Genomic DNA, 27,527 nt, shown 5'->3' with positions numbered 1-27,527 from the left:
TTATTATTATTTTTAAAAGTTTATTATGCAGTTAACTAAGAAGTAATGCAACTTCACATAATTTATTTAAATATAAGTGTATATGTTTATTTAGGAAAGTAAGGATACCGACGAATCCATTCAAAAATAAATTAGTAAATTAAAATAGCAATCAAAATAAAATTTGTTGCTTAATCCAAAAACTATCTGCCTTGCAGTTAGTAATAACTTTTTCATTTTTTTTTTTAATTTTTGCAGTTAACTAAAAAGGAATGCAATTTGTTTTATAAAGAATTTTAAATTCTGTATAAAACAAATAATAATAAAAAAAGGTTTTTTTTAATTAAGTTATTTTTTTTTATTAATTTATTTTTTAATTAAGTTTTAAGTTAATTTTAATTATTTCAAAAACTTTTATCTTTCTTGTAAAATTTTAAGGTTTATTTGTTTAAGTTTAAATTTGTCTTATGATACTTATCGTAAACAATTGTTTTGATATATTTAATTCCTTCTATTTCGTCTAGTTAATCGTATTTCTACTGATTCTTTCCTGCTTCTTGCGTTTCATCAAACCGTTTCCACTTTCTTCCAGTAAATCCCATTTTTACAAATTGGATATGCAGAATTTTAAATTCTGCATAATACGAAGAGATAGTTATTTTTTTTTAGAAAAGTAAATCTTAAAAACTTGTCTCATAATGCTTATCGCTAAAAGAATTCTATTGGTCATTCTCTGTTTCTTCTATTTCTTTTCATTTTTTCCAATTTCTTAAAGTGTCCTGAAAAAAATAGGTTTCTTTTCCAAACATTTCCAACTATAGTTCTACATAGAATATAATTTTTTTTTTTTTTAAAAACAAATTTATTTATTATAATGTATTACATCAATAACTGCAATAATTTTCTTTCAACAACATTTCTAGTGTATTTATTTGAGAAAGAATTAAAAAGTCTTCACACATAACTTTTTTTTGAAAATTTTCATACACATGGCACTATTTTCATGGATATACATGAGATGTCATTTTCTAAATTAGACCTATTGAAATAAAGCAATTTTTAAAAGTTTCCAACAGGAATTGGAATTCTATTTATTTGCACTTGCTATTGATACCTGTTTTTCTGATTGAAAAAGAAACCGATCACACTCTAAATATTTGAATAACAATTTATCTTCTTTGATGTAAAGAAAAATACTTATTTAAAAATCAATTAAAACTAATTAACAAAAAGGTTCTTATACGTCATAAAATAATTATATAAATTTTTTTTATCTGTAATAAAATCAAAAGCATTAGTGTATTTACTTTGTGAACTTATTTATCTTTCTAAAAAAAATCGTTTCGTTTTTTAATTGTGTTTGTATTGTTTTCAGACATTTATCTCTTATTCAATTACTTTTTTTTTCTAGTTTGTTGGATCTGATGTTCCATTTTACGATAACGATGTCACCAAGAAAGATAACTACCAATACACCAACCTACAGCCACCAGTTCTTAGTCAAGCTTCAAATCAGTATAGCAATAACACTGTAATGGAATATATACTTGCCACTGAGCCGATAGATGGTAAGTTTGTTACCTTTATTTCGCATTTAAAACTATCACTACACCACAAATTACTAGTTATCAGACTTTTTTTAATATTTTTTCTGGCATTCAGGCTGTTTATTATATTATATCATAGTTAATCTGCTTGTACAAGTTATTTTCCCCCCTAATCTGAACTGTACTATAAAAATTAGATTTTACAAAATAAATAACGAGTTTTTTTTTTGTTAAAAAAATTATAAAATTAAATCAATGGTACAAATTTAACTTTACATAATAAGTAAAGAATAATTAGAATTTGTTTTAAATATANATTTGTCAAATCTTCATAGGTATCCATTTGATCTTACTCTGATTTCAAATACACTTGATTAATCAAATAAAATATGCTATTGCCGAATATATATATATATATATATATATATATATATTAGGTTATTGACAACCGCTGACGATAAACTTCTCATTAGTTGAAGAAATTTGGAGCGAGTTCTAAAGCTCCGTGCCGTGAAACCGACCCATAATCAATTTAATTTACGGAGATATAAACGATATAAACCCTTGTCTCTACAATGTATTTTTCCAGCCACCCTATTAATTATAGCTTGCATAGTTTTTAGTTTAAATTTACAATACTATATGTAAACTATAATATTTAGAATGTATAACACAACATTTTAATTAGAATTTCGGACTAACCAATTAATAACTTAGGGAGAGATGGGTATGCAAACCAAGAAATTTTTATAATAGTAAGCGTGGGAGATATAAAAGCATTCTTTTACCGGTCAGATACTAATCGTATTGAAAAATTATAACTAAATACAGATTAACTAATTAATATATTTAGTGTCAGTCTTTTTTGAAATTAGAGTTTTTATCCTAACTGTTAATTTTAATATGAACTAAATGAGAGTTTGACATAAATGAAAAAAAGCAATAAAAACTGTCAGATATTCAAATAAAAAAAAAACATTAAACGGAAAACAATGGATAGAAGGAAAAGTTCTAGAATTATGTGCACTATTGTGACTGGCTGAAACTTAGGCAATTTACAATAATGCATTAGGTAATAAAAATTTGTAATGAGTCAAAATTAGAATTGGAAATAGAAAAGAAACAAATATTTTCTTTTCAAACTTGACATGGAGTTATTGACAAGAGATTTTAATCCAACGAAATTTCAAAATTACAGGTATGTAGCTGTTAATAGTTGGGACACGTTATAATGTTTTAGTCGTACATTTCTTCAAAAACCATTTAAAATTTTGATAGCGTTTTTGTTTTTTCCTGGTTAAAATAATTATTTGCGAATACTGATCTACTTATTTCATTTTTTTTTGGACGAGGATTTTAGAAATACACAATAAGGACGGCTATTTCCCAAAAGCTTGTTCATATAGGCATTTAAAGACTTTAGGCGTTAAATTATTATTTTTGCGTCTCTTGCGTGACGCTAAATTTAAAATAGATTTATAAAAATAGTTACATTATTCTTTCAGACTTACAATGGGAACAAACCCGTGCATGGCAATACAGCAAACATCCCCAACAGTGGAGCGATACTGAAGTTTTAGAATGGCTTATAAATTGGTCGAAGCAGGCAAATATTGATTTATTGGATTTGAAGTTCATTCCAGAGCTCAACCGCATGGATGGTCAAACTTTATGCTCACTATCAGAACAACAGTTTTTCACACTAGACAATCAATATGGTCCCATGATATATCAAAGCTTACAAACTGAATTAAGTAATCACTGTAAGTACACATTCTATTTAAATTTATTTTTAATAAATTAAAATTTAGGTAATATCTATGAGAAGTTTCATAAAGCATGCTGAAAATAAAGTATGGACAAAATTACCACAATATTGTAAAATTAAACCATGTTTCTGGCTATTTGGGGGATCATCAAAAAGCACGGTAAATTTTTCCAGTGAGCTTTGGATAATAATAATTATTATTATCGAAATAATAATAAATTAATAACAGTAAAATATGGTTTTATTGCGTGTGAGGAAATTCGGTAAAATTTGGTAATTTCATCATGATATCTTAAAGCATGGCTTAAAATCAATTTATGTGGTTAATATACTTATATCAGTTTTGTGTTTGTTACTAAATATGTGGCATTAACTAGAGCTTAAACTGCAGTATGTCACCTTTAACCGTCCTGAAATACTGTTAAAATTCGCTTGAAAGGAATCAGATATGCTTTTTATTTTAATTCTTACTTAAGTTGAAAGTTAAAGAGTCTGTTATTTATTAATAGGTTTACTGATTTATTATTTTAAAAATTAGTTGAACTTTGAGATTAAAAACATGGAACCAGACATAGGGAAAATTACAAGGTTTGACTCTCTTCTAAAAATGACTTAGTGTCACGGCAAAAATGTGATATAGCGAGTGAATAAATGAATGAATGAATAAACCAATTAATCAGCTAATTAAGGAATTAATGACTTAACTAATCACTCAAGTAGCTGCTTTAGTTAGATTGTTTAAAACGATTTTCTACAGACTCCCCCCCCCCCCNCCCCGAAAAAAAATTTAAAATCTATAATTATACAAATTTCAAAAGTGGAAGCCATCTAAAACTTAACATTTTAAAATTATTTTTCCACTGAAATACTGTATTTGTCAGCTTGTAGACAATAACAAATATGGCAGTCCCATATGTAGTGAATATTATTTTACATTATTATCGGTGTTGAACAGCCAACTCAATGAACTTCATTACTATTAATGTTAAACACAGTAGCCCTGTATTTTTGAAACCAACCCAAAAAACAAAGATACTTCTGGGACAAACTAGCCTCGTGAAGGACTGTTTGTTGGCAGTAACCCGCATCTTTACATGGAGAACTCTGAAATCCTTACATGATTAGCACGACTACAAATGAACTCTAACCCATGATCCGTCTACCAGGTTATTTTACGCCAGTACTGTTGTCAGTGCTAGCCGGGAACGGAATTCGTGCCAACCAGGCACCGCTGGGGTACGAACATGAGTCACCACATTGGGAAGCGAACGCTCTCTATCTCGTGAACCACCGCGGCTCATTTACTGCGAATAGTATAATTAATGACTTAGTGCGAATGATAGACAATTAATCATCAAAATGATCCACCGTCTTAAGAGTTCTAAAATTTAACTAAACTGCGCCTGCGCTAAATCTGATTGTGTAACTTATGTTTGATAGGGTATAGAACTAAATATATCAAAAATTGTATTTAGTTTTAAAGCCTATCAATCTAAAATCTGCAACAGCTCTAGAAAAACTCAACTTTATTTGTTTAAATATTTTCAACTACATAAACTGATACTATATGTGAAAGGAAATAACTTAAATATTTTTATCTGCAACCACTCAGAAGTGACGGGAGATATGATAAGCAATTTTTTTTAACACACAAGAATATGATATTAAAGTGAAACTACCTCTCTCAACTCTTTATCTTGAGAAGCTTTTCTTACACTGAAAAAAAATAGATAAGAACTAGTTATCCTTCATATTCTTCAAGAGGCTTGTTTAATGTTTATTTTTTTTTTAAAAAATCGAACTTTGTATTTTTCAGATCATCCACTGAGTCCATCGTCTCTGGAGATGTCATCGTTTGAGTCTGATCACCGACTTCCAGCTTTCCATAATACATGGACCACCGACCCTTTCTCAAATCTTTTATGCGTCGCTGGATCTGATATTCAGGGTAGCAGTCCTTCATCGAGTCATGGTAAGTATATTTATAATTTTATACACTATTATTAAGTAACTAAGAACACAGTATTTTTAAGTGTTCATTTCTCAAAAACTGTTCAATCGAATTCAAATTTCAACTAAATAGTTTAAAATTATTAAAAATTCCATATCTGACAAATTTAATAAATTTTCCAACTATAATCAAATCAAATAATTTAAATCAATAAATAACTATTACAATTATTTGTTGTATGAAATTATTACTGTATAACTGAGTTTTGTAATTGCATATACGGAGTTTTAGTAACGTTTATAAAGTCCCTTATTACCGCGAAAAATGCAAAAACGGAACTTTACTTTATAGGACCAAAGCTTTAAACTATTCTCCACTATCAGGATGATGTTTACCTGATAGAGCTACCTTCCATATTTTGATGGCCAAGAATCTAAATCTGCCTAAAAAAATTTATGTTATTTTAGAAAAAGAGCGTTTTTATGCCTAATTTACTAACTCCATTAATAAATAAAACCTATCATTTAGCATTTAGAGGAGCAATTTTTCAAACCATAAAGATCGGCACTAAGTATCTGAGAATCCTATTATTGAAGCAAAAGTTATTCAGGGTGTTTTTTTTTGTTGTTGTTCACTTTGCGTTAATAAATGTACTTTTAAATATGTTTCTTACAATACACATAATATATAGGATTTAATATGAAATTTGTAGGATCTGAACAAATAAATTTCCTCATGCGGAAATAAGAATTCGTTTATCTTTTCTTTCTTAATCTACAAAACTTCAAATTCCTGTAATAATAACGGTGATGCTCTTTAACATTACCAATGCTTCTCGCGAGAAGCTGATAAATTTTAGCTAAAATTTTATTTTCAAAATGGTATAATAATTATGGTCATTGTATGTAACTATAAAATGAGAGAATCTTCTTTACCTTTATTTTTCAAAATTTCAGGAAATTAAAAACCATGCAATTTAAGCTATAAAAACTAATGGAATTTTAGTAGTTTATACTTTGGTCGTAAATTAATGCTACAATTTTTGACCCAACACCTCTAAATGGGTTAAAAACAAGTAGTACTTGACATTATGTAAAATGTAGCTGTATTTTTAAAAACCTAATAAATATTTAAATATCTTTTCATTTTTAATTATTTTAAATATATTAGATATATGCTCTTTTGGATATATTTAGATACATGCTCTTACGAAATTCACTCTTCTAATTTTTATTCATGTATAGATTCAGACAGAGAAGATCGGGAGAGTACAAGCAGCAGTATGAGTACAGCAAATGAAAAATCAACAATTAATGCGTCTTTTATCTCATCTACATTGTGTTCAGGTAAAATTACATCTCCCAAATGTAAACTTTAATTGCATGATATATCAATTACTTGGTAAAACAAAACTTTTAAGTTTTATTGTATACTACACTTTAACTCATACTGAGCTTATTTAAATTCAGTTATTACCTGAATCTGTTCTAAGTTGCTATTTTTTCTTTTATTTTTCAGAAATCTTAGAGGGAAAGAAACCCGGCAGAAGAGGTAGGCCACCTAAAACGGAAGCCAGATCTTCCAGAAGTCGGCAAGGTATCTTGTCGGCATAAATCTTTTTTTCGTGAAAAAAAGTTAATTTTAATGCCTAAAATTATAATTAAACAAAAACAAAAACAACGATAAGCTTTACTTTTATCAAAAATATATTAGTTTTCTTTAGATTCGTGCGAGCATCGTCATAAAAACGGTATACTTTTTTTATCTATCTAAAAATAAAAGCACGTTTATTTATAAATTTATTTAAAAAAATAAATAAATAAAATTGAGAAAAAATAAAGACTTTTAAACAATATTTTTGTTTAAACTTTCGATTTTTAAATCAATTACAAATATTTAACAAAAAAATTAACATCTTGGATATTACTAAAACTGTAGTAAAATATTAAACTAATATTTTTTTCTTATTTCTTTTTATCATTTGTGCATTACATAATAACTTGTATAAAACAGTTTTAAAACATGCCTGTGCTTTTTTAATTCACTTTTTTATGTAAAAAAAAAGGGTATACAAACATTTATTTGTCTTGAGAAAAAAAATTTTTCTCTAATTAAATTGATTTTATAACGATTTAATAATAAAAAAAGTAAAATTTTTATTTTTTTTTACCATATTTTACGAAAAATGGGGAAAAAACAACATCCTTCAGCAAGACACTTGTTTTTAGTTAGTTTTATCCTTCAGCAAGACACTTGTTTTAGTAATTATTTGTAGATTTTTAGAATGCTTTCGCTAAATAATTAACTTCTCTTCACTTTACTTATGGCATAATATGTCGCTATTATATTCTCTTCAAATAATATTAATCGTAGAAAAATTTAATAAGACGAATTTTTTGATGATAGGATTTTAGAAATTTGTTAATTCACTAAACATTTGTCACTCATCATCTCAATTGATCTTATCTTAAATCATTTAATATCGCTTGTAATTTTATCTTATTTTATTTGACTTGCTCTGTTATTCCCGTGCCACTTGTTTTACTATTTCCATAGTCACTTGTAAATAAATGTTAATTTTTAACAATTAAAAAATATTATCTATGTGTGTCCTTAACGCCTTGCTATATTTATTTGCCCAATAACCATACAAGAATTGAAAAGGTTTAAGCTTTAAGCCTTGAAGGTAAAATTCAGTTGCCGACAGCTGACAAAGTAGTCGATTAGTAACCGACAGCTGACAAAATTCGTAACTTGCACTGATGTTTATTAATAACCGATTGACTATTTCAAGGTTACGTATGAATAATTAACAAGTTTTTTACTGTAAATCGTAAATTTTTTCCGAAATTCCGCCATTTTCCATTTTATTGTATAACCAGCGTCAAACAGCGGATCAGTTCTAAATTTACGACTATCTATATTCTACTTCATAGCCCTGTAATCTTGATTCAAATCCAGAAGACAAGGAAACTCCGAAATCATACAATGGGACAAACTACCTCTCGTGGAGGACTTTTTAGAAGAACTAGCCCTCATTTGCGTTATCTGGAGGGGAAACCCTCTCACGGTTAGCCCGACGACAAAGGGAATTCTAACCCATGCTCCGTCTACTACTGAGGATATTTTTATGTCCGCGCTGTAGTCGGTGCGAGCCAGGAGAAGATTTCGTAACGATCAGCTACAGCTGGGATTCGTACCTGATTCACCTCCTCCGCATTCTTTTCCTCTTCTGCTGAGCCACCACGACTCACCATTGTCCATTAGGTATTTTCTACATTATTCTAAGATACCTTTACATCTTGCAATGTATTTAAAAAAATCGTTTTGGTTACATGGACAGCTTAATGGTGGTTATTTTCAAAGCGTATAAAGAGCTTCGCGTGTATAACTGCTTATTTTATATATTTTTTATAAAAGTATAATTAATCAATATGATAAAAACTGCCTAAATATACCTGAAAATAACAGCCATGATTATTCTCTCATCTCTCAAATATGATGGGAAAAACGATTGGTTCTATCTTTTAACCACTTCTTCGCGTGTGCAAGGTCCTATGTGATTTGTCTTGTCCATCTTGTCTTGATCGGAAGTGAGATTAAAACCATTGTTTACCTGCACTATAAAAAAAAAAGATTCTGTGTCACCCTTATTTCGTCCTTTTTACTTACAGGCAAAGGAAACGGAAAATTGTGGGAATTCATCCGTGACTTATTGCTGGATCCCGCCACGAATCCCAGCCTGATTCGCTGGGAGCGGCCTGAAGACGGAATCTTCAAATTTGTGCAGTCTGACAGGGTGGCAAAAATGTGGGGGGATAGGAAACAGAATCCTAGAATGACGTACGAGAAATTAAGCCGAGCCATGCGGTAAGTAATCAAATATTTCATCATACAGACAGACAATTTCGATTAAAAATTTTCAGACATTTTTATATTATTTCAAGGCTAAAGGAAAAATAGTAATAAACAATTGCAAATTTGTTTAAATGTTTAAAGTATTTCTCAATGTTTATTTGATGTATTACTAATTCAAAGTATTTTAAAGAATTTTAATCTCTTATCTATATATAAAAAGTTGTAGCTAAAAAAAAATATTTTGTCTCAATGGATTTAGTTTTATTAAACTAGTTTTACCTAGTGCTAAGTGGCACAGTACTATATACATTATTAGAAGATGTTTTTTTTTAAGTATATAAGTCTCATTTTTATTCTTTAACTTTAATTTCCTAAATTTATATGTGCTTCAGATAATGAAATTCGGTAAGAAATATTTGATTTTATAGATAGTATTTAGCAATACATATTAACATAACTATTTAGAGTGTGTTAAATTCGTTAATGTAGTCAAATTCATTTTTTTTAATTTGCATTTTTAAAAATGAAGAAATCTGTAAAAGATCCTGCATTTTTTTAAAATTTTGTTGAAAATTATCTCAAATTAGTCCATTTCTCTTTTATATAAAGCTGAAAATTTTTAAAATGTGCATTATAAATGTTAGCAAACATAACGAAATAGCTTACTCAAATAAAGCTGATACCGAAAGCAAAAAAATATTCGTATTCTTTGCGGTAATAAAAATAGAATTATAATTATAATTTTAATTAAATAGAATATTAATTTTAATCGTTTGTAACAGATGATAACATACAAAAACAATTTTGCTTTTTGAACGGAGAAAATAGTTCTGGTAAGATTACCGTACTGTATGATAAAGACATTTTTAATTAAAAAAAAAACATAATTCTGGTTTTGAAACTAAAAAATGCGGTATTTAAATCATTCATTTGTTAATTTTTCTGTTCGTATGTTACTGGAAATTCTGGTTTTCAAAATCGTAATTCTTATTACTACACATTTAGTAAAAAGAATCTGAAAAGAAATTTTAATAAAATAACCAAAAATAACCATGAAAAAATAACCAAATTTTAGCAAATATGAAGTACAACTATATTTTGTTGTTAATTTTCCAACATTATTACCTAAGTGCTTCGGTAACATTTCCGAGCTTTTTGATGTTCCTATAGAGCCAAAAAGCGCAATTTTTATCATACTTCGGTAGTTTTACCGTATTTTTTTGCACTTTGCAAACAACAATAGTAGCTACAACAATTTATATTAAAATATTTAGGATTAAAAACATGTAGCAACAAATTTAAATTAACAAAAACTCTTTTGGGAAAAGGAATGAAAGATTGCTCAACAAAAATAATTGCTTTAGTTGGAATTGAGTTATTCCTGAATTATAATCTTCCTTCAATTTCGGTATCAGTTTCATTTGAACAAACCAAACTTTTTAAACTAGAATAAATTTCCGGGTGTTTTAATTTTGTGTTTACTGTTTTATTATTCTAATAAAACCGTGACTCTTCTTAGAACTTATTATAGCAGTGGAATTCTTTCTCCTGTTCCCAAAACAGAAGGGCTTCCAAAAAAACTCATCTACCGATTTGGGCCGAAAGCAAGTGGCTGTATACCTGATATTCATGACCGCTCATGAAAACTTGCAAACAAATATCATTCTGGAGATCTTTATTTTGGTGATTGGTACTTTCTCTTTTCTGTGGAACTAATCTTTAATTGTTACAATTCCTTATTAACTATGGTTTTGGTTTATTTGCATGCAATGTATACAATGGTGTTAATACTAATGTATTTCTTTAACATTTTAAACTTTACACCTGATCTAATTGGTTTCTTCCTTGCAACATTTCTTTTTCTTTAATCCTATAACATCCAACCATAACATTTTAAGACTTTGGTATTTTAGAAATGGTATTAATCATTTATTTTCCTGAATATTTTTTTTATTATTTATTACCATTATTAGTTAACAATTTAATATGCCCTTTTTTGCGTTCAGTAAACATTTTAAAGAAAACCTCAATTAATCTAATTATCAAACCTGTTATTTTGTAAACATCAAAGAAATTAGTTTATTTCACATGTAAACATATTTTAACAACTTTCCCATAATTTTTCTTTAATATTGTTTTTACCTTCCAACAATAAATGTTCCTTCATACTTCGTATTTTGTAATTTTTTTAAAATCTAGATTTTTACTGAAAACACACTAATAATGTTTGTAGGAAATGCTGCAATAAAGTTAACGAGTCTAAGACTTTAAACCGTAATTAAGTTTAATTGGTAAAATGTATCTTAAACATATTGACTATTTTTTCGTTTAAACTACTACGTTTATACTACTTTTTAAATCGATTCTTGCTTTATATACAAGTAAGCATCCTAAAACATTCAAGCAATTTCAAATTTCGGGTAGAAGGTTTTAAATTTTTGCAAAAAAAGCTCCACCAAACACTTCAATTATGTTCTTTCTCAGAACTCTAGAATGTTTAATTATTATTCCTCCAAAGTTATGACATTTTAGTACATGGTCTTTTAATTAAATGTTGATATTATTATGTTAGTCTTTTTTTAAAAAATAAACAATGAATTTCACTTATGTGCCGGTCTATGGGACCAACAGAAAAAAGCGCATTAGTAAAAGAGACACATAAGTGAAAGGCCTGTTCAAAATTCTAAAACGCAGCATAGACTGCAATGAGAACATGAATAAAAATGTTTCTAAAGATTAAATGTTAATATTTATAATGGTTTAGATATTTACTGTTTACTGATATTTACTGAACAGTTTTTTTTAAAAAATTCATGCAAATAAGAAAATTTAGTTAGAGGAAACTGAATTTATCAGAAAATAGTCTTGAATTGTGTCAAAGGCTTCAAACGCTTTCGTATGATTTGAAGGAACTTTTTCCTCATCTTCATCATTATCATCATCCACGTCATCATCAGCCATTTCATTAACGATGTTAACGATTCGTCATCACTAAGATCGACATCCCATTCTCCTTCAACTTTGTTGATTAGATCATTATATTTATTTTCGTCAAAAAATGGACTTATTTTGTCTTATTCAATTTTCGCTTAGTTTTATTTAAACAAGAGTTAAGTCGTTGTTAAGAGTTGTTTTAAATATTCTATATATTTATTTGTTTTGGAATATATTTGTAATTTTTATTACATTTATTAAATTAATCATAGTTTTCTTTCTTTTAAAAGGACAATATGTTTTTATACTACTTGCCGTAAGAAATAAAGATTTTGTAAATTTTTTTTTAAATTTTAATTCTACTCAAAATAAATACTAAATTATATTGGAAAAATAAAAACAATAATTTGTTTACTTATAATTTTTAAATGTTTTGATGACCTTTTTATATTATTTTTTAAGGACCTTAGAGTAAATAAAAATCTATCCAACCGGGAGATACATTTAATTTTTAATCATTTAATATTTTCCTTTACTCTTCGTTTTTGTATTTGTTAATGTAACTTTTAGATTTTATGACCTGTTTGTTTAAATAAATATTTTTAAATAAATATTTTTAAATATTATTATTAAGCTCGTTTGCTTTTACCTTAAAAGCTCATACGTTATAATACCTAATATAATTATTCTTATGATTTTTTTTTTAGTACAGCGAGTGAATAAAGCATAAAAATGAACGGAAGTAAATTAATGAATCAACCAATCTTAGTATCAGAAAAACAGTGAATCGGAGAATCACTACGGGAGAGTCAGTGAACATGCATATATTAGTTGTTTTAGCGAATCGACGATATGACTATCTTACTTATTCATCTTTAAAAATTTTCTTATAATTTTTTGAACGATAACTAGAAATTCATCAACTCATAGAAATATAATTCATCTCTCATATATTATAAATTAATGTATGGTAATTCAATATCTATAAGCAGGCGTAATTTTTATATATTTATTATTTGCACAAATTTTTTACGATAAATATAATGTATTTGACAGTTCATAACCTATGAAAAATTTAATGTTTTGTTTATTCATATATTTTTTTTTTGCTTTTCTAAAATGATTTTAAGAGCAGAAATGTGAAAGGAAAATTCCCGTGCAGAAGCTTGAAAACTCCCCTTACAATGATTATGAAATGAAAATATTTTTCCAAGGAAATTTTCAAGCTTTTGATGTAACAGTACATTATGAGCTCCTCAGATAAAAAATTATTCATTCCTAGAGAAATGCTCAAGTAAGTGGCCCGCAATGTCTTGGATTTTTTTCCCTATAACTAATTGGGCTCTTTCACTAAAGGTTCGTTCAAACATGAACCAGCATGTTTATTTCAACACCTTTCAGTCAACATAATACGCTCTTATACCCTATTTTTCAAGATTACAGTAGCATAGTTCATCAGGCTGGAAAATATGAGGCTGGGTTTATGAACACTTGCATACCCTATTAAATCTCGACTGGCTGCCAAAAGCGCCTAACTTGAACCTTGCAAGAAAAAACATGTGGGATTTGTTGGAACAGCAGGTAAAAATGCCAAAATCATTGACCTTACGCGATCAAATTTTTAGCAAGGAGTTTAAACTGGATGCAGCGTACTATAAACCCTTGTAGACTTGCTTCCCAATAAATTCCAGGTGGTTATCAAGTCCAAAATCCATGATGCTTTACTTGATTTCTCTAGAAGTCCAAATTTTTTGTCCGATAAGCTTATGCAAATGCATTCTATTATAATTTCCTTACTACTTATTGGATAAGATTAATAAAAGCTTCGAGCAAAAAATGAATAATTATAGCAATGCAAAATGTATTCATAATTTACTTAAAGAAAAGTTACACCGATCGAATATGTATTATGAAAGAGATAATAAAGAAATTTAAAAATGTAAAAAAACTTTCGATTAAATTTATTGTCTTAAATTCATTAATAAACTGCGGAGTTATTTTATTGGACTTGTATGGTCGTATAGAACGCTAGTGAAATATAATTAAGTTGATTTTTATATTTAATTATCTTCAGCAAAAATTCGAATGCTATCATTATTGTATATTAATCAAATCGAAAATGAATCTTTTAAAAATTCATGCAGTTAAAATTTGGATGACTAACTTATCACGGTGCACTTCTACTTAAAAAAATTTTTAACTAATAAAACCCCCGAATTCATTGGGGGTTTTTTTCTTTCTAGAAATGATGTTTTATGGAGCATCAAAATATAATGGTCTTCTGGCGTATTTATTTTTAAAAAAATTAATCACAGAAAAATGTAGCACATTTAATTTAAATATACTGATAAAGATATTAAATATTTTTAAGTTTGATAAAAAGACATACAATTTTAATTTTAACTACAAAAATATTATGTAAATATTTTTATTATTTACAATCGTGCTGATCCCCTCCATTTAACGAGTTAGATGAGGTTTTTCAAATTATCTCACACAAAAGAAATTGTGATTTTTTTTCTAGTTGGGCTTCTAATATATTGAGAACTGAAACTTAATAAGCGTAAATTTTGATTTATTAATTCTAGAAATTATTGAAGACTTATATCTAATTTTTGTTATTATTACTGTATGTTTGTTATTTTTTTAAAATATTAAAAATATCTTTTAATTTGTGTAACCAAACATCCAAATGTATTTTTAAAAAATATTTTATTTTAAAAATGTTAGTGTAAAAACTATATACAGGATTTACAGTATTAACCATCCTTTATGCACACTTTTAAAATCGTTGACAAAAATGGAATTGAGAACGCAAACACAACACGTGACCCAAATTATTATTTTTGCGAAAGGAAAATAAAACCATTGACAAAATCTAACGAATTATTTCTGAGGAAGTCTGGAGGAAAAAAACAGCTTGATTGCTGGGTGAAATTTCAAGGCGTTGTTTTTTGCCTCCTCCCATTTGTCGTTGCTCACTGCCTCTCTTGACGAAGAAATTAACTATTTTTACCTTTTTAATTTGGCGTTCCTCCTTAATGATTCTTGACGAGTTTTAATGACGTTTTCCTCTTTAACTCGTTTGAATATTAGTTTGCTTCTTTTCATGTAAATATTGTTTTGATTTCATTTTTACAAGGTTTTAAAAATGCTCTTCAGGCTAGTTTGAAAAGGCTAGTAGACTCCACTGTGTATTTTGTAATGCTCTAGGTTGTTTGAAAAGTCTCCAATATCAGACTGACAGATTTTAGAGCTATTGCTATGAATTCACTTACTATTATACTAATTATAGATCATATATTGCATTGTTAAGCCTGATTTTTTTTAAGTCATTTGCGATGAGCCTAGTGTAATTTTCGAGGGATGTAAAAACTTATGTTTAACGCACCTCAGTAAACAAGCCTAAGTATATTTTGGCAGATTATTTAAATCCTAAAACTTAAATGAGCAAAATGTAATAATCCTAGAAAAATTAGGCTAAACAGAAAATTCTTGATGCTCTTCCGATTAGATAGACGCATTGCAAAATAACAGCAATATTTACAAAGAACCAAGTTTTTTTAATTTGACTATTCCATATACATGAAAGATGGTTGTTACAAAAACCCTGTATGTAAATCATTCATTGCTAAAAAACATGATAGTAACATGCATAAATTTTAATCATCAGGTACTATTACAAGAGCCAAGTGCTTTTACCTGTCTTTGGAAGGCGGTTGGTGTACAAGTTCGGACCAAATGCTACAGGTTGGAGGCATGGACCTGGTTACCACTAAAGGATTATTAGTGCACAGTCATTTCTAATTCCATGTTCATGTCCTCAAACTCTCTTGTTTGTACAGATGTGGTTTTTATCATCTGAACCAAACTATTAAAAGATGCTCACTTCTCATATTTTGTTATACATTTATCTATACACACAAAAATGAATTTATGGGAATAGATGATATTGAACAATTTTCGAAGGAAGAGAACGAAAACAAATTTTTTTGATGAGGTGGAATCCGATGTATTTTCTTAGTGTTGTACGTTTGAACGCTCTGTGATTTTTATAAAATCTCTTCCGTGAATCACGTTACGATCTCTTTCTAAAAAAGGTGATTTTTTTCAACATTTCTAAAGATTGCATCATGTCATTTCTGAAGTTCATTTGGTAAAATATTTTTGTTTTTAAATGAATAATGTAGTTGTTCACAAATATTTCTTTTTTTTTGTGATTTTGTATGTATATTATTTTTAATGTGCGCTTTTTGTTGTAAGTTTGTAAAGAATTTTTTTATAGCTTCTTTCCTTCAACGGATAACAAATATTATAATTTAAATTTTCATTTATTGGTTATCATTTTAATACTTTAGTTCATCAATTTTTATTTCTAACATTATTCGATCTAATATTTGTTAGCTGTTATAAAAACTATTTTTCATTTATCGTAAAGCATATTTCTACACTTGACAGTTAGAATAACCAGCTCTGGAGTTTAAATTAATCATAAATTGAAGATTATTGCTGTAAATGTTTATTTTTACATCTAGAATTAAGAATTAACTTCTAAATTTTTTCTCGACACTCTATTACTTTGGTTACTTACTTAAATATGTTAGTTAATGCGAAAACATGCTTTTTCGAATGTGATCAATAATTTATAGTATGGAATTTTTAATGTTTAAAATTAAAATGTCACTGTGTTATTTCATTTTTATTTTATAATAAAGCGTATTTCTATTCTCGATATTGACGATAAATTTCCACGACATTTGCAAACTTGCTGTGGAGTTTCAGGAAGTTTACGAGGTGCAGATTTACGTAATTGTAGTAAATATTTGTTATTTTTTCTACCAAAACGAAATACTGCGAAACTTCACAAGTGTTTTTCACCATAGCATTACTCTTAATGACTCATGTTAAATTGTTAGTCAATACTCCAGTTATTTGAAGATGTTAGTAGGAAAAAAAACATCTCGATTATTTTCAATATTTTTCATAAAGAAATGTTTAGTGCTCAAAGTGAAAACGCTTTAAAAACACCATATCATGACATACAAGCTTTATTATTTCTAATTGCTTTTGTGTAGTTATTTACATTTTTCATGAATTGTATATCATTTCTCTTCTGCTTGTCTGTTGTTGCTGTCATCAGTGTTGGTACTTTATTTTGTAAAATAACACGATTTGTTTTTTGTCTTCTCTTTTTTTCATAAGAGATTATATAAATATATATACATATGTATTCGTAAAAGTATTATGAAGTATATGGTAGATTTTTTTCTTGTTAGATTTGAACGCAGGTTGAATGCAATTTTTGTATAAATTGAATATATTAGATGTGAGATAGCTATATACTTTCACTGTAAATACAATGTTAAATAGTTTTATATGAAAATGTTTAATAATAGTTAAATTTTAAAATCTATATTTAAATTGATAAAAATATTTTTATATATCTTGGTCTAAGTCTTTTATGAACTTTTATAGATAAAATAATATTATAATAATTATAATCATTTTTTGTAGTAACGGTGATTAGTTTATAATATTAATGATTGTTATTATATTGTAATGATATTGATTATTATACGTTATTAATAAATATTGTTATACTGTAAGAAGTATTTTTATACTATATTGTAATAATTTTTAGACTACAACAATAATGATTACTATACAGCAGCAAATTAATAACAAAAGCAATACGCTAAAAATTGTTGTAACTTTAATATGTGTTTAAAATGAATTACTAATTTATTTAAGCTATGTAAAAAATTTTAACTTAGTTACTTTTTCTAATCATTTTTAAAAATATATTTTTTCATATATGTTTCAAAGGTATATTTCTATATTATTATACTTCGGCTCATGTGATTAGTTTTAATCATATTTACGATTTTTACTAATATCGCTTTAAAGAGATTAAATGATCAATTACCTATGAAGTGATCAATTTTTATATCAATGTCCTCATAACAATTGCATTGAGATTTAACTTGTTATTTAATTGTTCGCTTACTAATGTTAATAATCAACACGAACAAATTTCATAGTTTTATTTTTAAATATACATATCAAGTGTTCACAATCAAAAGTTTTATTTCTAAAATTTTATTTGTGTGTTGAATATTTTTAGTTTTATCATTTATATATAGTTGTATATTAAAACTGTATATATGTTTCAGAATATTGGATGAAATATTTTTAATAAATGTTTACAACTAATAAATATAAATCAAAATGTGCAATTTAACAATTTTGTATAAAAAAAATTGGAATAAACTTTTCAGGTGCATATTTATAAACTAGTTTTTAAAGTTAATCAATGTTTAATAAATATTTTAAGATGTTTTCTTCAAATGTTATTGATTAAAATTTTTAAACATTTTTAACTCAGTTATAAATAAAAGATTTATACACTCATTTATATAAATTTTATACTATTTATAACTCTTCTGCAGTCATCTTGAAAGTTTCTTAATTGAATCTTTTTAGAAGAGGATTGTATGAAAATTTGAATTTTTCATCTGTAAATAGATTTCATGTGCCTTTTTTTTTTTTAAATATTTTTTTTCCTTATTATAAAAATAAAATTATTATTCTCCAAAGGATGTGTATTTATTTGTTCAAGTTTTTTTTAAAACAGTTTTGAATGGGGACGTCTGGAAATATGATTCAATCACATTAAATTCTCTCTGAGCCCCGTATAAAAATTTCGTTTCAATCAGTTTTTCGTCTTACCCAAACATACAGTGAGCAAAGTAAAAATTGGCCCACCCTCAATAACGTTTGATTCAATTATCTTTTTTAGCCAAATGCTTTTCATTATACATATTCTCGTTCCTAAAATAAAATATAAACATGTTAGCATAGAAGTTCCAGTATCAATGAGTTTTTTAATTTTAATCTTACTATAATTTTACTTTTCGTAACCAAAACAATTTTTTATATTAATTTTCTTTTCACAAAAATTAAATTTCAGTATTAACAGTGCAATAGCTTTCCTTAGTATAAATAATAAATTTCTAAAACATTTATTTAAATTTTTAGCACGTTGACTACCTCACGCATTTGTAGGGAAATCTCCTTCAGGCCACGAGTACCGCTGTACAAAGCGTATTCTGCTAAGTACTCCCCCCGATATTTTAATAATGCGAGTCTCTGGTGGTCACAAGAATAGTATCTTGCTCCGTTTGTTTCCATGGTATCGTTTCTGTTTATTTGTGTCCGTTGCTTGGCATCAGTTTCTCATCCAGCCACAGTTTTAATCTTGGGCGAGTAAAGAGAAGTATAAGTAAAATTCTTTACCCAAATTCGTTGAAATTTCTGAAAGAAAAATGGAAAACTTATTTCTTAGTGAGTCAAATAGCTGTGAACAAGAAAGCTTTTACGAGGCTCACAATAATTCTCCTAATAAATCATTTTTATATTACTTTTATAACAACTCAATAGTTTTGTTACTTCCTGTGAAATATCTTTTCAAATACATGCGAATATCCTTCGCGTGTAGTCAAATATGTGTCACCCCAATGCGGGTGACGCTGCCCAATCAGAAACTTGGCTGTCACCCGAATATGACTGACGCGGCAGTCAATGTGTTAGAGAACAAAACATCTTCTATCATAATAATTACTACTATTGTATTTAAATATTAACATTAATAAAATAAAAATGGAACGGAATAACTTTTGATCTAGTAATCGGATCTTCACATTCTAGGACCCAATCTCAAAGGTTCGAAAGAGTGATTTCAAATATACTAATTAATAAGTGCAGACGATATTTTAAGTTACAAAATCAAATACAAAAACGTGCTTCTTCTGAATAAACGCACCTTTTTCTCCGATGAATTTGGATTACTGACACCCGAAATATGGTTCAATAGAGTGGTAAAGAGAGCAATTCAAACTTTGGACCCCGTAATATTAATTTTAATTTATGCATATTTCACCCTATTTTGAGATATTTTAAAACGCATAAAAAAATTTCACGCAATTATTCATCTATAATTCCATGCAGAAAATAACTTTTAGTAAATACTTATTGTTTTTTATTATTTTATTTAATAATAATGTATATAATTTTTTCATCAATTTCTAAAACTGTAATATAAAATTTGGCGAAAATAAAATTTGGCGATAAAGACAAAATATAAAATTTGAGCGAAATCAGTCCATTAGTTCCTAAAACATTGAATTTAAAAAAAGTCGTATTTTTGAAGTTCAATTTCTCAGGAATTGTTCGACTGATTTCGCTCAAATTTGGTATTTTGCCACGTAAAATTATTTTTGAAATTATACAAAAAATTTTATGCAGCAAAATTTAAAAAATTTTCGACTATTATTAAATAAAATAATAAATAATACAAATAGATATCAATAAGAATTGCTAAAAGTTATTTTTCACATGAAATAATCTTTGGCAATTCGCACAGAATTATAAACGAATTTTAGAATTGTGTGTAAAAATTTTTCAATTCGCTTGAAAAGTTCTCGAGATTTGGCAAAATACGCAAAAAGTAACATTGAATGGTCCAAAATTTGGACAGCTCTCCTAACCAAACTAGTCGGACCTCTTTCTGTATTTTGGGAATCGGAAATCATTAACTGGCGAAAAAAGGGTATATTTATTCAGAGAAAGTGCGTCTTTGTGCGTCTTCATAACTTAAATATCGTCTGCACTAATTGATTAGCCTATTTGAAGTCACCCCCTTGAACCTTTAAGAACGTAACAGAACGTTAAGATCTGATCTTTAGATTATAAATGATAAAGCATTTTTAAAAAACTTACGTATTTCAATCAATGAAGCTTTAATAAATGATTGATTCTTAATTTTAGTATATGCAGTCAAACCTCGCTATAGTGAACCTTCAAGGGACCGAAATTTCGGTTCACTATAACCGGGTGTTCACTATATCCGTTTCGCAAACAATTTTAAGTAATGGTTCCGAACTTCTCCTTTTTATTATACATTATTTAAATAAAAGACCATTAAAATGAAATGCAAAAATGACTGAAAAATAATACGTAGTAACAAATAATGTGTTAACTTGCTTTTATTTTTTATTACTCTTCCTCTTGTGCACAAAAAAAATTATTAATCTTTAGCTGATGCAGGGAAAAATTTGTCCCTACATCTGCCTTGGTAGGCATTTGTTTAGGGATGAAAAAGTAAGATAAAAGAAGCAAACAAGAGAAAATGCTTATTGCTACATTCCATTCTATAGATGGTTTTAAAAATCAGTATTTATTTTGAAGTAGATATTTCAAACTTACTAAAAAAAAATGAAGAAAGAAAATCGGTGGAAGACAGGAAAAAGTTCATAATATCCATTTTCCTCACTTTTTTAGTTCACTGTATCCACAAAAAATAACATTTTACGTGTATAGCAAGGCACTGGACCGAACATTTCGTTCACTATATCCGGGAGTTCACTATAAACCGGGTTCACTATAGCGATCTTTGACTGAACCAAACAATGCATCATTGAAGTAACTTTTCAAACATTAAAAACTAATATCACAAATGCTTTTTATCTCAACACAACTGTTTCTTATTGACATTTTGCTTCATTTATCAAAGAAGACACAGGCTAAAAACTAACAAAAATTAAGACTTTCATGAGTAACTGTTGTAAACTTTCAACAATTTTAAAGAACTTAACCAGACATTCATACGTAACTATAGAAAATTTATAACAGTCTTAAAAACTTAACCAGACATTCGTGAGTAACTGTTGAAAATTTTCAACATTCTTAAAAAACTCTACCAGACATTCATGAGTAACTGTTGTAAACTTTCAACAATTTTAAAAAACTTAACCAGACATTCATACCTAACTATAGAAAACTTATAACAGTCTTAAAAACTTAACCAGACATTCGTGAGTAACTGTTGAAAATTTTCAACAGTCTTAAAAAACTCTACCAGACATTCCTGAGTAACTGATGCAAACTTTCAACATTCTTAAAAATAGCATATTAATCTCTCAACATCATTTCATATATCATATTAATTTCATAAAAGATTTCAAGTCACTTAATATCTTTCATAGCGTCATGACAACTTTCTTCGTCAATAATGTCCAGTTCCTTTTGATTTAAATTATCATTGTTATTGTCCTTTTGTTTCTTACAGTCATTTTGATGAATTAAGGATCTTAATAAAAATGCAATTAAAAAGCACGAATTTCTTCATCAATGTTTAACAAAAATGTATAAACCTTCGTGAAAAAATGGAAGATCTTTCATAGAAAAAACTTTTTCGCATTGGGCAGATTCCAGATGATGCAAATGAAGGTAATGTAATTTTTATAGGATTTGCCCACCTTTCAAAAAAGGATTGAAAAATTAACAATTATATTGAAATTTTAGAAAAATTATAAAATTATTGAAATTTTAGAAAATTATATTGAAATTTTAGAAAAATAAAAAACCTATTTCAAGAGTGAAAAACTGTTTCCAATTAGAATTGTGAAACTGATATAAAGTTTCAGTTAACGAGAAAAATTGCTTTTGATTTATATCTGCTTATCGTATTCCGAACTCTGCATTCTTAAGTTTAATTTTTTTTCTTCGTGTATAGTTAATTGTTTTTTAAAATTCATGTAATTTTCAATTTTGTTACGATTGGCATGTTGCCAAAATGATCTTTCATAAAATAATAATATTTGATTAACAAATTTATCTTCATTTTTTTAAAAAAAAATAATATCTACTTTTAAATAAATTGCGATTAATGAGAAATAAGCATGGGAGTTAGAAAGAAGAGATGCCTCCTAGTTGATAAACAAACTTAATTAATATTGTCATTCTATGAATCTTTAGCTTACGGCGCTTATCATGATTATGCAATTCTGGTCCACATATTGTAACAGTCGTAAACAAAAGGTTAAATAGTAAAAGAGCGTAACTGACTTTACAAATCTACTGATTTCTATTGCCTGTTGCCACAATTTGATAAATAAACACAAATATTTTATTTGGAAATATTACAACACAACACATTAAATGCACAAAACATAGTGTATTTAATATCCCAAAATATCTAATTTTGATGTAATAAATATATAATTTTAACATTTCTAGTGAAATAGTGACATACGTCTTAGTGTTTGCTATATTATATTTATAATTTCAAGACAAGTTCGCTTGCAAGGAACCATTAGAAAAAAAATTTAGTAACAATAGTTTTTAGACGAAAATTTTCTCTTGGATAAGGCAACAGAGATGCGATCAATGAAGAAAATTTCATGATTAACGAGTTCTTTGACTCTTTTTTTCTGGTCTCCTGGTTTTCCTGATTTTTCATCTTATTTTATGACCGTTGCTGAACTGCAAACCCAATTTTTGATTCTACGACTTCTAATGTTCAACTCCGTAATCTTATAATTTTGAACCCATTCCAGATAATAAGGGAACTCCTGGAACAAGTATGTTGAGAAATTTCTATCGAGGAGGACTTTTTGATAGAAATCAGTTTCATTTGCCTTACATGGAGACGAAAACTATGAAAGCCTTCCATGGTTAGCCTGACGCCAAGGGGACTCTAACCCAGGATCCATCTACCACTGAGGATATTTCACGTCAGCACTGTGGTCGGTGCAAGCCGAATGCTGAATTCGTATCGACTGGGATTTGAACCCGGTTCGCCTCATTGGAAAGCGAAAGCTCTATCCCTGAGCCATCGCGGCTCAAAAAATCATAGCTATTGGCAACATTCAATCACTACTAATAAAATTATCTTCAACAACGTTTTTATTCTTTGGAAAGAAACATTTTTCAGAAACTGTTGCATGCCTTTTATAAGTTTATAATTTCCAATTCGAAGTTAAGCAAAAATTATTTCTCCAACTTTGATGCTGCATAGACCTTGAAATAACTAAGTTACTAGGCTACATTGCGCGTACACATCTCAGCAACTAATAAAGTTTTTGCGTAACATCACCAATTATTTTCCATGTTGCTAAATTATAACATAATTGCTAGTTAGTTTTTACACTGTTGTAAAATTTATTTAATTCTTTTGTATTTTGTTCTGAATAAATTTTAAAGTAGTATTTTTATTGATTAGAAATTTTTGCTGGATTAAATAAAAAGTTTTGAAATTTGTTTCAATTTTATNTTTCCATGTTGCTAAATTATAACATAATTGCTAGTTAGTTTTTACACTGCTGTATAATTTATTTTCAAGTTAATACTGCTATTTTTAAGATTTCGTTTGTATTTTTTTCTGAATAAAATTTAAAGTAGTATTTTTATTGATTAGAAATTTTTGCTGGATTAAATAAAAAGTTTTGAAATTTGTTTCAATTTTATTGAGGACTACCAAATTCTCCTCTACAAAATTTGAAAATAATTATTTTAAAATGACTGTACGAATAAAATTAAATTCAAGAAACACTTAAAACAAATTAAACTTTCAGGTACTTTCAATTTTTTAATTTATAATTATATAATTACTGAAAATGTTATTTAGATTTTTTATAACCATTAATAAAATAATACTTTTAGTGCTTTGTTTAAATGCAATTTCATGAAAGTTATACAATATTCCACTAAGAACTTCTGAATTCGTAATATTTAAAATAATATTACAAGATCATTTTTCAAGTTGTTTATTTTTTTATTTAAATCATATTTTAAGGAGTCTATAATATAAATTTGATTAAACTAAAAAACAATCTAAATAAATTTAATTTTTTGATGTTATCAATCCTTATTTTATGTAATAGTTAAACAAATATTTTTTTTTAGTAATCTATAATTTTTATTCCTTTGAAGAATCCACGAAGACGTTTTTTACAAAGAAAAAATTTGAAAATAATTTTACATACATTATACTACAAACATCATTGTACAGAAAACTTATCGTAATATTTTAAATACTGCTCACTGTATTTAAAATAGTATTACTTGGTTTAAAATTTTAATTTTTTATGAAGTTCTAATTTCAAAAAGTTATTTAGAAAATTTACCCATGTCTAAAACTCATTCTGAAAAATTTAATTTTCAGGCATTTTTAGTTTTATTTTGTATTTTTTTTCTTTGTGTATAACATTTAAAAAGTTGATATTTTTTTGTAGTTATAAGGACATTTTGAAAGCAATTTTAACTTGGCGTGAAAATTATGCAATGTCCCCTTACAAACTTATCAACTCTTAAGATTTTAAATAATATAACTAACTAGACCATGTTTAAATTGTAATTTTCTNTTCCGAGGGGCCATTGAACCAGACTTCATTTTCATGGATGACAATGTCCGGCCACACCGTACTGCTAATGTTCAAGAGCTACTGGAAAGAGAAGATATCTCACGAATGGATTGACCAGCTTTCTCTCCAGATCTAAATCCCATAGAGCATGTGTGGGATCCATTAGGGAGACGTCTTGCGACACGACAGTATCCTCCTAGTAACACCCATCAGCTGAAAGATGCGTTAAAGGAGAAATGGAGACGTTTACCCCAAGAACTCCTGGATAATCTGGTGCTTAGCATGGAGAGACGATGCCAAGCAACAATTACAGTAGGGGGAGGGCATATCCCATACTAGGGAACATCTGCCAGTTGTACTTACGCTTCTTCAGGCAATCATGTGTAACGCCACTATATGACAAATAAAGCCTATTTTTGTTCCATACCCTACTTTAAGCTTTATATTCATTTCTGAGCTATTATTCTTTTACCATCGTTTAAGTACAAAATAATGTACATCATATTCAAATTTCATGTCAAATGGATGATTTCTTGAAGAGTTATGACAAAAAACGCACTTGTTGTTTAAGTTTCGCACACCAGTGTAGTTATAAGGACATTTTGAAAGCAATTTTAACTTGGCTTGAAAATTATGCAATGTCCCCTTACAAACTTATCAACTCTTAAGATTTTAAATAATATAACTAACTAGACCCTGTTTAAATTGTAATTTTCTTTAAACAATTGAAATTTTAAAAAGGCAACTGTATAAGCTTAATTGAGTTCAAAACTGCAATTTAAACAAGTTTTATGTTCGGATATTTTAAGTTCTATTTTTTTAATAATTTAAAATATGATTATTTTTAATGAATGAAAATTCTTGCTACAGTTGTTATAAAAAGAAGCTTTGAACGCAATTTCAATTTCACGAATTTTTCACAAAAACATTCATCTTTTCATGAGTTTTAAAATGATATTGCTACACTTTTAAGAAATACGGATCAAATTACGATAAAGTACCAGCATTCAGGGAGCTTATACTTTTTACCGTGAAATTCATTTTTGCTGGAACAAATTACGAGCAAAATATCTGATATACCGTAGTTTTTACAGTAATAATTAGCATAAGATCAATAAATCATTTCAATGAAATAAATATAACTGTAAAAATTACGGTTTAATATTTTACGGTAAAAGTCGATTTTACGGTAAAATGTATTTTACGGATGATGCACCCAAAGTTCTGGTGCTTCATGCCGTAATTTGATACGGAATTTTTTAGAGTGTAGTTATTATTTTAGATTATTATTCTTAAATTAATATAAATTTCGAAAAACTATAGTAAAAATTTAAATAAACTCAAAACACAATTTAAGAAATTTAATTTTCTGTTAGTTAGTTCATTATTCTATAGTTAACGATATGTAATCATTAATCATTATTAAATGATTTATTTCATATTGATTTATAAATTTTATTTAAAGTTATCATTCCGGAATTCCGAATGTAATTTTTATTTTATGAAAATTAGACAACTCCCTAGTACAAGCTTATCTGCCCTCAAAAATATAAACAATACTATTCCTAAGTATTATTTAAAGATGATGTTTTTTTTTTCTTACATAATTATGATTTTTAGGAGGCAGTTGAATAAGTTAAGTTGAACTCAAAACAAAAATCTAAACAAACTTAATTTACGAATTATTTTTAGTGCTATTAGTGAATAAATTGACTGCGTTTTTTCATATAATATTTTATTTTATAACCGGTGTTGAAGAATCGACCCAATTCTGATTTTACGCCCATCAGTCCTCAACGCCGTGGCCGTGTGATTTTGAACCCTACACATAAGACAAGGGAACAAGCATTAAAGCTAGGGAAGTAATCAAGCATTGTGACAAATTTTTGATGGAATTAATCTGCATTTACGTTAAATAGAAGGGAAAGCCGTGAAAACCTCTCACGGTTAGCCCGACGACAAGGGGATTCAAACCCATCATCCGTTTACCACTGAAGATATTTCTCGTTAGCTCTGTGGTCGGTGCGAAATGGTGCAACCACATCTGGGATTCGAACTTGGGTCACTATTTTCAACATTAAAACTACTTTCTCTATGTGAAATGATAATTTTTGTTAAAGATGCCAGAAAAAAACTTCCAGCAGAACTTTTATACAGCGTCCCTATTTAAACTTATTAAGTCACAAGATTTAAAAATAATATTATTATACATTAAAACTATATTTTACTATATTTAACTATAATACGTAAACTAAATAATTAATATTATATGCATATATATATATATA

General features: G+C 27.6%; 1 protein-coding gene and 1 long non-coding RNA gene across 8 annotated transcripts in view; one reads left to right on the top strand and one right to left on the bottom strand.

Annotated features, from left to right (window-relative positions):
• LOC107454941 (ETS homologous factor) overlaps positions 1 to 18,633 on the top strand; it is a 149,936-nt gene extending 131,303 nt beyond the window's left edge. For 3 of the 7 annotated variants that reach the window (XM_016072299.4, XM_016072302.3, XM_016072303.3), the window contains exons 3-10: positions 1,391 to 1,547; positions 3,032 to 3,289; positions 5,111 to 5,266; positions 6,490 to 6,591; positions 6,764 to 6,841; positions 8,920 to 9,115; positions 10,623 to 10,786; positions 15,711 to 18,633. In XM_016072299.4, the coding sequence (XP_015927785.2) occupies positions 1,391 to 1,547; positions 3,032 to 3,289; positions 5,111 to 5,266; positions 6,490 to 6,591; positions 6,764 to 6,841; positions 8,920 to 9,115; positions 10,623 to 10,746 (1,071 nt within the window). In that variant the 3' untranslated portion in view covers positions 10,747 to 10,786; positions 15,711 to 18,633. The remainder of the gene's footprint in view (positions 1 to 1,390; positions 1,548 to 3,031; positions 3,290 to 5,110; positions 5,267 to 6,489; positions 6,592 to 6,763; positions 6,842 to 8,919; positions 9,116 to 10,622; positions 10,787 to 15,710) is intronic. The other 4 variants (XM_016072301.3, XM_071177513.1, XM_016072300.4 and 1 more) reach the window with 2 other exon arrangements.
• The window catches only part of LOC139424993 (uncharacterized), a 16,668-nt gene continuing 7,288 nt past the window's right edge, over positions 18,148 to 27,527 (bottom strand). The window contains exon 2 of the long non-coding RNA XR_011636144.1: positions 18,148 to 19,351. This is a non-coding gene — a long non-coding RNA (uncharacterized lncRNA). The remainder of the gene's footprint in view (positions 19,352 to 27,527) is intronic.

Source organism: Parasteatoda tepidariorum, chromosome 2 (genome assembly GCF_043381705.1).
Source record: "Parasteatoda tepidariorum isolate YZ-2023 chromosome 2, CAS_Ptep_4.0, whole genome shotgun sequence".
Taxonomy (NCBI): Eukaryota; Metazoa; Arthropoda; class Arachnida; order Araneae; family Theridiidae; genus Parasteatoda; species Parasteatoda tepidariorum.
The sequence above is the reverse complement of the archived record's forward strand: the minus strand, read 5'-3'. Positions and strand labels throughout refer to the sequence as shown.